The following is a 14,128-nucleotide window of genomic DNA, read 5'->3' as shown; positions in this document are numbered from 1 at the left end:
TCCTTTTTATGTTAGGAGCCCTGACCACTTCCTACAAAGCAGGCAGTCAATTAACAGGCCACTTCCAAGTGACTCCTGGGTCAGCTGTTGTCAAAATATGTTTCTTGAAAACCAGTAGCCCGAGATGAGGAAATTCTGATGCATTGTGGTTATTTGGGGTTCCTAAACATAGGAGACCTGCTACTTAAATGTTCAGCGTGCCCCTTGCATTCAACTAATGGTGACCACAGACCTGGGTAGTTTGCCTGAATAAATTGCAGAATGGAGCATATGTAATGGGAGCCCTGGACCCTCCCCAATTCCTGTGTTCTTGAGGCTAAAACTTTATCCCACCCCACCCCACAAGGTGAAAACCGAACAGGGAGGTTTTCCTACCTCGAACATGTAGTTGTTTGTCATGTACAGGAATTGCAGACACCAGGACCATTGTGGGGCGGCATGCCATAGGCTCCCATCTACCTCATTTATGCTGCCACCCAGTCACCCACATAACCTTCAGCTCCCTCTCAAGTCTTCAAGGCCATGACAATGAAAATTAACTGCAAGCCTGCTCCCCTTCAGCATTCAAGCAAAGTCTAACGAAACTGTATGTTCCTGTTTTGAATATGGTCGAGCAAAAAAGACTTTTCAAATGATCAGGGCTGCTTTGTATTCCCCTAGGACTGCACCTTTCACAGTGTCACCAAGACAAAGAGAGAGGGAGCAAGAGGGAATACAGCAATTTACCCTTGCAACTTAAGCTTTTGTAAGAACACGGGTTTGGGGGATATTTTCTTCATTCTTATTTTCTTTGGCCCTTAGTGGGGGGAAAGAGTTCATTTTCTTTCATTGGAAACTATCGCTTTTTTAAAACAATGAAATATTCTCTACCCAGCTCTGCATTTAAAAGTGCTTGTAAAACACAGCCCTGTGCTGAGGGACCCCCACACCCGCTCTGCCCCAGGGCAGGGCGACTGCGCTGGCATCAGGTACACTTGCCGATGCACTCCAGTAGCTCCATGCGGATGGCAATGCGCACGTGCCAGCCCAGCGGGATCAGGCGGATAAAGCGGGAAATGATCGGGGGCCGCAGCAGGTTCTGGACTGTGGAGCTTCGGTCCGAGTTTCCGTAGAAGACCTAAAGAGAGGGAGGAAATCCCGTCACCATTAATTACATCGGAGGAGGAAAAAAGAAATGCAACTACTATCTGGAACCAGCCCCAACTTTGAACTATGGAAAATCTTAGAAAGTAGTTAAGAGTACAAAGAATTTATAGATACCCCGTAAAATCTGACCTTTAATAATTGTCAGCACCTACATGTTTGGGGATTTTCTGAATATATGAAGACTTTTGGAACTACACCATCCGGTGTGATAGCCAGTAGTAGCAGCTCTTTAAATTTATACGAATTAACATTAGATGAAAATTCAGTTTCTCAGTCACTTTGTGTGTGTGTGTGTGTGTGTGTGTGTGTGTGTGTGTGTGTGTGTGTGTGACTAAGGATCAAACCCAGGGCCACATTCATGCTAGGCCCTGGGTTTTACCAGGGCCTACCAATGTTCTACCAATGAGCTGCACCCCAACCCCTATTAGTCACATTTCAAGTGGTCAATACCCACGTATGACAGATGGCTCATATTGGACAGCACAGATATGAATGTTTCCATTATGGCAGAAAGTCCTATTGGGTGGCATTGAAAGAAAGTACCTCTTGCCAGACATGACGGGACTACTTGGGAGGATAAGGCAGAAGGATCGCAAATTTGAGCCCAGCCTCAGCAACTTAGTGAAACCCTATCCCCTATCCCCAAAAATGGAAAGGTCTGGAGATGTAGCTCAGTGTAAAGCACCCCTGGATTAAATCCCCAGTACCAAAAAAAAAAAAAAAAAAAAAAAAAAGCCTTTTGAATCTTACCATCAGTTGTGTTTTTATTCTCTGCATTTTGACAAGACGGTTTGAAAAGGCCTATATCACACAAGAAAAATGTTCCCATGTTCCCATGTTCAAAGGTATCCAAAATGGACTCAAGGAAAAACTTATGCCTGGCTCTGAAGCTGTGAACCAAAGCTGAAATGTGTGTTCCTACTTTGATACTAGTGACAAGTACCTTTTAGACTTGAAAAAATATTTTAAAAAACAGATAAAAACTGGAAGGAAAATGCTGGAAAGAGGAAGGTGGTATCATAGTAGAAAAAGGAAAAAGGGTTTGATGCTTAGTGTTTTCAGGAAGTGGCATAAAAAGGTGCAATGGAGCCCGGTGCAGTGGTGCATGCCTGTAATCCCAGTGCCTCAGGAGGCTGAGGCAGGAGGATGGCGGGTTCAAAGCCAGCCTCAGCAACAACAAGGCCCTAAGCAACTAAGTGAGACCCTGTCTCTAAATAAAATACAAAATAGGGCTAGGGATGTGGCTCAGTGGTCAAATGCCCCCCGAGTTGAATCCCTAGCACCCCCCCCAAAAAAAAGGTATAATGGATGTTTGACAGTATTTCCAAAGAAATCATCCTTTGTACTCTTTCCAGAGTGGTAGTGTTCTCTCCCATGACACAGGAACATTTCATTTCCTTCTGAGATAATCTGAAAAAAAATGTGACTACTGCATTTGGCCTTAAACATCCTGCCTTAAAACAAGGCAGGCCTTATCTCATTCTTGACAAAGGTGCCAAAAACATATTGGAGGAAAGACAGCCTCTTTAACAAATGGTGCTGGGAAAACTGGATATCCATATGTAAAAGACTGAAACTAGATCCCTGTCTCCCATTCTGTACAAAAGTCAACTCAAAATGGATCAAAGACCTAGGAATTAGACCAGAAACTATGCAACTACTAGAAGAAAACACAAGGGAAACACTTGAAGACATAGGCACAGGCAAAGACTTCCTGAATTGTTCCAATGGCTTAGGAAATAATAGCAAGAATCAACAAATGGGATTGCAGCATATTAAAGAGCTTCTGCACAGCAAAGGAAACACTTAAGAAAGTAAAGAGACAGCCTACAGAATGGGAGAAAATCCCTGGCACCTACTCTTCCCACAGAGGACTTACATTCAGAATATATAAAAAACTCAAAAAACACCAAAAAAAAAAAAAAAAATTACCCAATCAATAAATAGGTAAATGAACCGAACAGACAAATCCTTCCCAAAAGAAGACAAATGGCCAACAATTTTATGAAAAAAAAAAGTTAAATATCGTTAGTCATCAGAGAAATGCAAATCAAAACTACATTGAGCCAGGTGTGGTGGCCCATGCCTGTAATTCCAGTGGCTCAGGAGCCTGAGGCAGGAGGATCACTAGTTCAAAGTCAGCCTCAGCAACTTAGTGAGGCCCTAAGCAAGTCAGTGAGACCCTGTCTCTAAATAAAATAACAAAAATGGGCTGGGGATGTGACTCAGTGGTTAAGCGCCCCTGAGTTCAATCCCCGGTACCAGAAAAAAAAAAAAAAAAAAAACTAAGAGTTCATCTCATCCTAGCCACTTTGGGGGTCAGTATGGAGGTCAAAAAACTAAAAATAGAACTGCCATAGAATTCAGCTAAAAGAATTAAAGTCAGCATACTTACAGAGATACCTGCATACCCATTTTTATTGAGGCACCATTCAAAATAGATAAGTATTGGTGCCCATCAACAGATAAATGTATAAAGAAAATGTGTATATGCACAATGGAGTATTGTTCAGTCATAAAGAATGAAATTATGTCATTAGCAGGAAAATGGGTGGAACTGGAGGACATTATGTTGAGTGAAATAAACCACACTCAAAAAGACAAATATTGGGCTGCAGGTGTAGCTCTGTGTTAGAGCACCTGCCTAATATGCATAAGGCCCTGGGTTTCCATTCCCAGCACCACCAAAATAAATAAATAAATGAAAGCTAGGCATGGTGGCACACGCCTGTAATCCCAGCAATTCAGGAGGCTGAGGCAGGAGGATCATGACTTCAAAGTCAGCCTTAGCAATTTAATGAGGCCCTAAACAACTCAGTGAGACCCTGTCAAAAAGGTCTGGGGATGTGGCTCAGTGCTTAAGTACCCACGGGTTCAATCCCTGGTACCAATAAACAAAAACCAAACAAATAAATAAATGACATGTTTTCTCTTATGTGAAATCTAAGAAGAAAAAATAAAGGTGACATGAGAAGGGAGACTAAGAAGAAGGATATTGGGGAGAGGGAAGAGAAAGAGTGGATAATGAAGGGGTAAAAATGATCAAAATGTGTTATATGCATGTATGACTATGACATAACGACACTAATATGTACTAAAAATTAAAAAAAAAAAAAACAGAACAGGCCTTATCAGACATGATCTTGCCTTTCTTCCAGTAGCAACGCCCCACACTATGCTCTCTCAGCTGTTTGTCCTGGAGTTATTCAAATCAGGAACCAAATATAGAGGGGACTATGGAACAGGCCCCACCAGCTTGTACAAATGCCAGAGGTGAGTGCCTCTTTCAAAGAACAATGTCTATCCAGACCTTCAGAAGCACAGGGCTTTGATATAGTGGATGCTTATCCAAAATAAGGGAGGGTGGGGAGGGCAAGAATAGAGGTCCACTGGATTAAACAAAAGGGAATGAAGGGAAGGCGGGGGCAATAGGAGAGATAGTAGATTTAATCAGACATAACTTTCCTAGCCTTGTATTTGAATACATGACCAGGGTATCTCTATATCATGTACAACCACAAGAATTGGATCCTAATTAGAATAAGTAATACTCCATGTATGATAATATGCCAAAATACATTCTACTGTCATGTATAACTCAAAAATTACAAATAAAAAGCCCAGGACTTGAAAGAGAATATATCAAGTCTCTAATATCTCTTGAAAAAGCCAACTAATAAGACCAAAAATGAACTTAGATGTCCAAGTATCAAGATGGGTTTTCCTGTTTTGTTCAGACTCCTTGAAACCTCACCCATAAATGTCTTGCTGTGCAGATTGTGATCAGACTACAAAGCCTTCTGATTCTCAGCCATACAGGTCTACTTAACCTGGTCAAATGTCAAAATGAACCTGGGTAATTCCTTACTCTTAGGCAAAATAATGGTTAACATTTCCAAACAAGTAGTGAGTTTTTAATTCATTTTTGTTCATTTCAAACATACATAGTCAAGAGTATAATGTGTTCAATTTATGATAAAGAAGACTTTGGTCTCAGTTCTCAAAGATTAATAGGATTGCCTAAAGGTTTAAGTGTCTGTGCTTGCACTGGGGGAATCCTTTTAATAAACACATGTGTGATCAGGCAGTTAACTCACTAGGTTGTCAAAAGGTTTCCAGCATTCGATCTCAGATCAATAGTAAGGAGAGGCCATATCTATACAAATGGATGATTATCTACCTGTGTCTATAACAGATCAAGCCAGACCCATGAAGCAAAGTGTGTTCAATGATCCAGTGAATTTGGAATAGTCCAGATGGCCAGTCTTGGGTCTTCAAGCAACTATGCACTGATCAGACAAATATTTCCTTTGCCCAAAAGAGCAGCATTAATTCACAAACTTCCAGGCACTAAGGTGACAACCAGGAAAGAGCAAACTGAACTGCAGTGAAGAAGCACAGATGACCTACTATGCCATGGGATCCGTGCTCTGACAGAGGGGGACGACAGCAACCCGGGATGAGAGAGGAGCCCCAGAGGGTGTGTGCTGCAGGTGGGTTTCACTTACCCGGTTGTTTCCCGTCTGGTCCTTATAGTAAATCCAGTTCAGACTCTCATCAGTCCTGTACTGCACGCTATACTTGGTCATCCACTCATCGATGTCACAGCGCCCCTGGGTAAGGATCCCTGAAATCACCTTGATCTCCTTCAGATCTATTTGTAACCACTGGCTGCTGTCTTGGAACTTGGAGAGCCACGCACACCTGCCAGAAACACACCAAGTCACTAGGAGCCTTCCCCTGTGAGTGCCTGCAAATAGCCAGCAAGCACCAGAAGATACCATCCCAATTCAGGGCTTTGTACCTGCCATAACCCAGGCATCTTACCCCCGGTTACCTGACCATCTGTTCTAGTTTGGATGTGAGGTGTCCCCCAGAAGCTCATGTTTGAGATGATACAAGAAGGTTTGGAAATGATTGGATTGGGAGAGCCTTTACCCAATCTGTGACTTTATCACCTGATAGGATTAACTGAGTGGTAATTGAAGACAGGTGGGTGTGGCTGAAGGTGGTGGGGCATTGGGGGACCTGGCTTTGGGTATATATTTGTATTTGGCAAGTGGAGTCTCCCTGCTTTCTGATCATTATGTGAGCTGCTTCTCTCCGCCATACTCTTCCACCATGTTGTTCTGTCTCACCTACAGCCCCAAGGAATGGATCGACACCTCTGAAACAGTGAGCCTCCAAATAAACTTTTCCTCTTCTACAGTTGTTCTGGTTGGGTCTTTTAGTCACAGCAGTGAAAAGGCTGACTAAAACACCATCTTCAAGTCTCGGATGAAATATCTTTTCCTTAGAAAGCCTTCCCTGGTGCCAGGCATGGTGGTTCACGCTTGTAATCCCAGCAGCTCAGGAGGCTGAGGCAGGAGGATTGCTAGTTCAAAGCCAGCCTCAGCAACTTAGCGAGGCCCTAAGCAACTCAGTGAGACCCTGTCTCTAAATAAAATAACAAAGAGGGACTCAGTTGGTAGAGTGCCTGCCTTGCAAGCACAAAGGGCCTGAGTTCAATCCCCAGCATGGCAAAAAAAAAAAAAAAAACACAAGAGCGGGGGTGGGCAGGGGATGTGACTCAGTGGTTAAGTGCCCCTGGGTTCAATCCCGGTTACCAAAAAGAAAAAGCCTTCCCTTGTACTTCCAATGGATGAGGTCTTAGTTCCTTCTTCATCCTCCCCACAGGGGTTCATCACACTTACTGAATAATCGGTTGTGATGTGCTTACAGTCTGTGTGCTCCTCTCAACTGTGTGCCTCCTGAAGGCCAAGATCTCATCCATCCTGTCCACTGCTATACCCACAATCCTTGGCATGTGGAAGGTACTCAGTCAGTATTTGTTGAATAAATAACTGCATTCTGTGCTATTCGTTTATTAGAGAAACCTACTTTTTTTTTTTTTTTTTTCAAAGCATATGGGAAAAACAAAACAAGACCACCTGGGACTGCCCTACTTACCCAAAGCCTTGACTGTTGAGCCGAGCCTTGTTTGCAGTCCATGAGGAATACCAGCCCACATACTGCTCTGGATTGGAGCAGGTGATCTGGTCTGGTGTGACCTCCCCTGACTCAAAACCCAGAGGCTTGTGATATGGGCATTCTGGGAAGGAAAAACAATGCACATTCAATTCAAACATCCATACCTCTAGCTGGGCACAGTAGTACACACCCAAAGCCCCAGTTGCTTGGAAAGTGAAGTGGCAGGATCACTTAAGCCCAAGAGTTCAAGACCAGACTGGGCAACATAACAAGACCCCCATCTCAAAAGGAAAAAATAAAAGCAAGCCCTACCACCACCACATCTCAGTACTCATATGATTGAAGTAACAAAGCAAACCCATCTTTTTTGCACTTTGGAAATGGAGAATGCTTTACTTGTCAGCAAGGTGGTTCACAGAGGGTAGAGCTGGGCCTTCAACTATTCACTGCTCATGTAGGAAGAGCACGAAGGATAAAGTAAAGGGATTGCCATAGAGACAACATTCATAAAAGCAGAAGGAAGTGGTTCTATGGCAACCTCATAGGGGGAGGGGGATTTGAGAAACACTTCACCTCCACCAACTTGGAGACCTAAACACCAAGAGGTACTCAGTGAAATAGCATATTTAAATGTCAGACATCTTTAGTTCCTTCATTAGTGCTCAGGTTTAGCCATGCTGCATGATGACATCAGGGTCTCTAATTGTTCTTGGGCAGCAGATGATGCCAATTATAGGAATGAAACAATGGTGAGCCAGCAAGAAAGGCAATTATATATTGAGACTGACTTCCCACTTGTAAATTGCAGTTTTCTCACCAGTCTAATGCAAACAAAAAAAAAAAAAAAAAAAAAAAAAAAAAAAATGCCGAGTGACAGTTGAGTAAGGATCAGCTGAAAGAACCTCCTTTTACCAAATGGAAATAGCCCAAATTGGGCTATATGCTGTTTGCTGTTTCCCCATATTGACAATGGTGTTGGGTTACCTGATCAGAGACTGCCAATTGCCCACCCAACCTCCATTTCCCCCTTCCTTTTGACTTAAAAGACCTAATTTTACTGGTGACAGCAATGTGGCCAGCTAAAGGCTTTCTTGTAGTTAGAAGTAACCACATGACATAATTTCTGACCAGTGAGATGTAAAAGAATGTGTGCTAGGGATTTCCGGTCAAGTTTTATTTGCCCCTTTCTTCTCCCAGTTGCCTAGACTGAAGGAGGACCTGGTAGCTGGTGTCTAACGGTAGCCATCTCCTCCCATGGAATAAGGCCCAAAGAACTCCAGAGCCCTCAGCCCTGATATTCTTAAGCAACTCTCTATCCCATAGTTTTTCTGTCATGTGAGTCAAAACTAATTCAATAGCTGCTCTTTTGGGGGTCTTTAACTTGTAACTAAACCCAATTTCTAACCGAATTGCTATAGAAAACAAAGGATAAACTTATATAAATACATTTGCCTAATTTTCTGATTGTGAATGGTAAACTCCAAATAAGGCAAAAAAATTTTTTTTCTTCCAGCCCACATACTGCTCTGGATTGGAGCAGGTGATCTGGTCTATTTGAGTTCAAGTTGAAGAGGTAGCCAGGTGCAGTGGTACATGCCTGTAACCCCAGTGACTTGGGAGTTTGAGGCAGAAGGATCGCAGGTTCGAGGTCAGCCTCAGCAACTTAGTGAGACACTGTCTCAAAAAGTAAAAGGGACTGGGGGTGTAGCTCAGTGGTATAGCAACTCTAGGTTCAATCCTTAGTACCAGAAAAAAAAATGTTGACATATTTATTGGGGCATCATCATCTGTATCAGTAAAATGGAGAGCTGAAGTCTTTCTAGACAGTTTTCAACAGTCAGGAAAACTGACTGGAACATGCAAAAGCTTGAGTGCCATCCTAAGGCTCCAGAGAGCCTGCCAAGAGGGTCACGTCCTGCCCCCAGCACTGAAGACAGGTCAGCTCTGGCCTCCTCCACTTCCTTTCTGCCCTAATGCACCAAAGGAATAGGCCCAATTTCCACCAGCATCTACAGCTCAGAGGGGCCCGGGGTGAGGGGACAGCATTTGTAGTTTATCAAGTATCCAAGACTTTGGGAGTCTATTAAAATAATGTCAATTCCTGAGAGAGAGAAGAGCAGTTCTTTTATGGGCCACTCAATCATGTCTTGCGCAGAAGAATCATCAGGGGAGCTTGTTAGGAATGCAGTTTCTAGGATTCCAACCCCAGAGTGTAGAATTTTTAACAAGTACACTTTCAAAGTGCACTTTGAAAACCTTAGCCTGCCAGGGAAGGCATTTTGTGGGCTGGCAGCTTCAGAGGACTGAGCGCCCATGGGCTCCCACGCTCTTCCAGCCGCCCCCGCCCCGCAACCCCCCTCCAGCCTGAAAGACAGGCTTGAGCCACCTGAAAGCAGAGGCAAGTCCTAAGCATCAGAAAGCAGGGCCTCAGTTGGGCCCTTGGCCATTACTTAACCTCAGTTTTTCTAATCTGTAAAATTCTAACTGTAGATGTCTCTATGGTCCCTTCATCTTTGGCATTTGTAGCATTTGGTGATGGAACTTTTTTTTTTTTTTTTTTTTTTGGCTTGGGGCCACCCGCTGTGAGAAAGGAGGCAGAAAGGGGAGGAAAAACTTACCATCCCTCCCGATCACCACCTTATGCCTGGCATTGCGCTTTCTCCTTTTCTCCCTCACAACTCTGGTCTGCCACATTTCTCACATCTAATGATTAGGAGTGGACTCTAGACTCACAGGGGGACCCTGCGAGCGGCAGTATCTTTGGAGGCCTGGGAAGATTTGTCTAGCAGCTGTGATTCTGTACATTCACTTTGTGATCTAAAAACCTGTTTGTCCAGTTGTGGATCCTGCACTCACTCTCCAGGGCAGGTAATAGTTTTGTCATCACTGTGGCTTCAGCTGGCCTCTGTGAACCTATACCTTATTCCCAGGTCCCAAGTCTCAGTCCACTGATCCCTGAAGATTTTCCAAGGAATTATTTCCATCCAGGCAACCCAAAGAAGTTTGGTGTCTCATACATCCCAAACAGTCCTTCATTGTCCAACCTCCTGTGTGGTGATCCAAGTCTCAGTCCTTGATACCTCCAGGGTACAAAGCAGAGACTAGACCACTGGTGCTTGGCCTGGGCTGCACCCCGGAATGATCTGAGCAGCTGGGGGTGGAAAGGCAATCAGGACAAAGCTACAGGTGATTGTAATAGGCATTCGAGGTCAAGAAGGCCTGTTTAGGGCCAGTGAGGACCAGGATTGGATCCCACTCTTCCTCAGTGTGAGTATAGTACTTAACCCCCTCTGGGTCTCAGTTTGCTCATCTGCAAAATGCCACTGTAGTAATATCACCTTTATACAGCTGCTAAATATTAAGTGAAATAATGTTTAGAGGCTACAGAGTTTGTAGAGTACCATGCCTGGCCAAAAAGTAACAAATAAGGGGCTAGGAATGTGGCTCAATGGTAGAGTGCTTGTCTAGCATGCATGAGGCCCCAGGTTCAATCGCAAGCACTGCAAAACAAATTAACAAAAAAAGGTAGCAGGTAATATTAGTGTGATAGGGTGCATTTGTGAGGTTTTATTGATATCTCCCTGAGTTTGGGGCTTTTCTGGCAAAGACTCGCCAGGGAGGAACTCAAATACTGCTCTGCCCTACTCTGGCCCCACCCCTAGTTGACAGCATCTCTCAGGCTTATGGAGTTGGACAATCTAGCCTGAATGGGAATTAACTGATCTTCCCAGGGGAGAAGGTGACAGCCCCCAGTTAAGGTAGCAGGGGCATGGTGGTAGACTAAGCTCAGTGGGGATGTGGTTCCCCTGAGAAACAGGACCAGGGAGGGGTCTGGGAACCCTGAGCTCTGGGAGACCTTAGGAAACAATCTGGGGATTCTCAGGATGCTTGGCTCAGGAGGAAAAGTAGCCACCACTGCCCCCCAGTGGGGCCTAGGCCCAGGCATGATCCTGCCACGCAGTCCGAACTCATGCCGTGCCCCCAGGCAGCCCTCACAAGCTTGTGGGGTTTCAAGGAGTCCAAAGGGAAGAAAAAGAACCTTCAAAAGACCTGTCTTTAGCCAGTTGCAGTGGCGCACGCCTGTAATCCCAGCAACTCAGGAGGCTGAGGCAGGAGGATCACAAGTTCAAAGCCAGCCTCAGCAACTTAGCAAGACCCTGTCTCCAAAAATAAAAAGGATGTGGCTCAGTGGTAAAAGACCTGTGTTTTGACTCATCACAGGCCAAAACAAGGGAGGACTGAAACTGGATTTTTCACTTGGGAAAACGAAGTATGACATTTCTCATGCTCTGTGTGCTATGCAACACGTTGCACATCAGTTGTATGATTGTGGCATTTCCTGATTCCTCTAGACCCCTCTCTTCTTTCTCTGCCCTCCTGGTTGAGCATCCTTCAGGTCTACCTGAGGGGTCTGGAACCTTCCCCTAAGGCTTTCTGTCCCCTTCCTGCCACCTTCCCCTCCTTCAGATCTCTACCCACTCCCTGCCCACCCTGAACTGATTAAGGGGCTTTGGGTGCTTCCTCCCTGTAATACCTGTCACATATGGCTCCTTGTGATTTTGTCAGTCCCCCATGCCTGTTTTGCTCACCATCCTATCCTCTGAGCCAAGTAGAATGCCTGAATGCACTAGGCATTCGACATAATCTGATCAGATGGATGGACCAAGGGATAAACAGATATAGTCTCCTCATCTTGGGTGACCGCTGGGGATAAGAAGAGAAAATGGCAGATGCAGGAAGCAGAGAACTCAGGCAGGAAGTAGAAATAGACTGCAGCCCAGAGAACTCCCTCTGGCCTAAACAAAAAGCAACTGTAAATTGAGTATAAGCTAGAAAGCAGCATAAATAATGTTGCCAAAGGCATTAAAGAGATCCTTATCAGACAGTGAAGGTAACTTTCCCAAATTTTTCACCCAATGGAACTTTGTTGTTACAGTTATTAAACTGTTTCTATATTCATTTCACTCATAAGGAAAAACCTGTATCTTTTGTGGCTCAAGTGGCTCTTGATAATTAGATGGAAAATGTATGTTCGTAGTATGTTGGTAATCCAGGCTATGTCTACTTAATGTATTGGTCTGTTTTATTCAGCTGATGCTTTCTGGGTTTGTAGGCATGATGGCCAGACATGCTTAAAAAGAATGTTTAGGGCTGGGCATGGTGGCACACACCTGTAATTCCAGTGGCTCAGGAGGCTGAGGCAGGAGGATCGCAAGTTCAAAGCCAGCCTCAGCAATTTAGCAAGGCCCTAAGCAACTCAGTGAGACCTTGTCTCTAAATAAAATATTAAAAAGGGCCGGGGATGTGCCTCAGTGGTTAAGCGTCCCTGGGTTCAATCCCTAGAACAAAAAAAAAAAAAAAAAAAAAAAATAAATTTTTATATTTTTATAAAAAAAAATATAAATTTAAAAAATATATAAAAAATATATTTTATATATTTTTATTAAAAAAAAAATATATATATATATATGTTTAGGGCTGGGGATGTACTCAGTGATAGAGCTCTTGCCTAGATGCAGGAGGCCCCGGATTCCATCCCCAGGACCCCAGGGTGGTGGGGAGTTAACCTAAAGAAATGCAGAGGCCACCTGGGTGTGGTAGTTCACATCTGTCATCCCAGCTACTCTGAAGTCTGAGGTAAGAAGATTGCAAGTTCAAGGCCAGCCTGGGCAACCTAGTGAGACCCTGTTGTCTCTAAATTTAAAAAAAAAGGACTGGAGCGTGGCTTAGTGGTGGAATGGCACACCAGAGTTCCTTTCCCAGTGCCAGAAAAAAACAAAAATGGAAACAAAACAAATGAACAGCAACAAAAAACAGTTCAGGGATATTCTTGGGAAGAGATTCCAGAGAGCTGTGAATATTATTGTTATATGTTAGACGTGAATATATGTGACAATATAGTAGAATATAGAATAAAATACACTGAATATTTATAGAACAGATTACATGCTTAAATATATTATAGAATATAAAATCTAGAATTAAAGTGTTAGCAAACCACTGGAATTCTTATACTTTTGAGTACCTTCCCTACCCTATACCCCACTCTCACAGGGCCAGGGTAATCTTGGCTCAACTGTGGAAAAGGCAGTGTTAACCTTTTTAATAGCTTTAGCTGAAGCTTAGGCGGCCATAATACACCTGGCCTTCTGTTCCATGTGTGGGGCCCCCAGGCATTAACAACCAGTGTGCACCTGTGTCTTCCAACCCCCAAGGTCTGAGTGACCCCCTGTCCTTCTCTGCTTTCTAGGTTCTTCATCTCTCTTAAGGCCATCCCTGGTGGAAGCACTCTATCTCAGGATCCAGAGAGACCAAGCAGAATTCTTGATACTCCAATGAGAATCTGAGGCATGGATGGGCAAGTAACTTCTGGAAGCCGTGGCTAGTCCTGGTACCCTGAATCATCTCATTCATGAAAGAACCAATTAACACAAAGAATCAACCACTTAACACTGAGACTGTGGGTTTTGTTTTTTTGTTCGTTTGTTTTTGTTTTGTTTTTCCTCCCTGAAAATACCTTTGCTATTAGAAAAAAACAAAAATAAGGGCTGGGGATGTGTCTCAGTGGTAGGGCACTTGTCTAGCATGCATGAAGCCCTGGCTGCCATTCCCACCAACACAAAGAAAGAAAAGAAAAAACAAACAGTGGGAGAGAACACTTAAGCTAAAATATTTCTCGTTTTTAGAACTTCAAGTTCAAGTCAACTGTGCAGGGGAAACAGCTTGGGGGACGAGGGTTCTCTTTATATTCCTCTAACATTAGGCCCATCTGTTTTACAGTTTTGATGGGGTCAGTGCAGCCAATCCACATAAATTATCTCTTTCCAATTTCTTCTTAGAACTTTCTTGAAGTGGAATTTCAGTAGGTCTCATGTCTCTAGTGAAAAAAATATTTCTTTCCACTGAAATATTTCCTTCTCTCCAAGGTGGAGTCAAGACCTTCATTTCTGTCTTTTTAATAGTGCCTTGCACCTAATAGGCACATGATGAAAGAGGTTTAAATTGATTTAGA

General features: G+C 43.7%; 1 protein-coding gene across 2 annotated transcripts in view; it reads right to left on the bottom strand.

Moving 5' to 3' along the window:
• Window positions 1-413: 413 nt before the first annotated feature.
• The window catches only part of RS1 (retinoschisin 1), a gene marked incomplete at its 5' end in the record, with an annotated part of 28,194 nt that continues 14,479 nt past the window's right edge, over window positions 414-14,128 (bottom strand). For both annotated transcript variants that reach the window (XM_079122971.1, XM_079122970.1), the window contains 3 exons: window positions 414-1,117; window positions 5,655-5,850; window positions 7,096-7,237. In XM_079122971.1, the coding sequence (XP_078979097.1) occupies window positions 965-1,117; window positions 5,655-5,850; window positions 7,096-7,237 (491 nt within the window). In that variant the 3' untranslated portion in view covers window positions 414-964. The remainder of the gene's footprint in view (window positions 1,118-5,654; window positions 5,851-7,095; window positions 7,238-14,128) is intronic.

The sequence above is a fragment of the Sciurus vulgaris genome (assembly GCF_902686455.1).
Source record: "Sciurus vulgaris genome assembly, chromosome: X".
Classification (NCBI taxonomy): domain Eukaryota; kingdom Metazoa; phylum Chordata; class Mammalia; order Rodentia; family Sciuridae; genus Sciurus; species Sciurus vulgaris.
The sequence above is the reverse complement of the archived record's forward strand: the minus strand, read 5'-3'. Positions and strand labels throughout refer to the sequence as shown.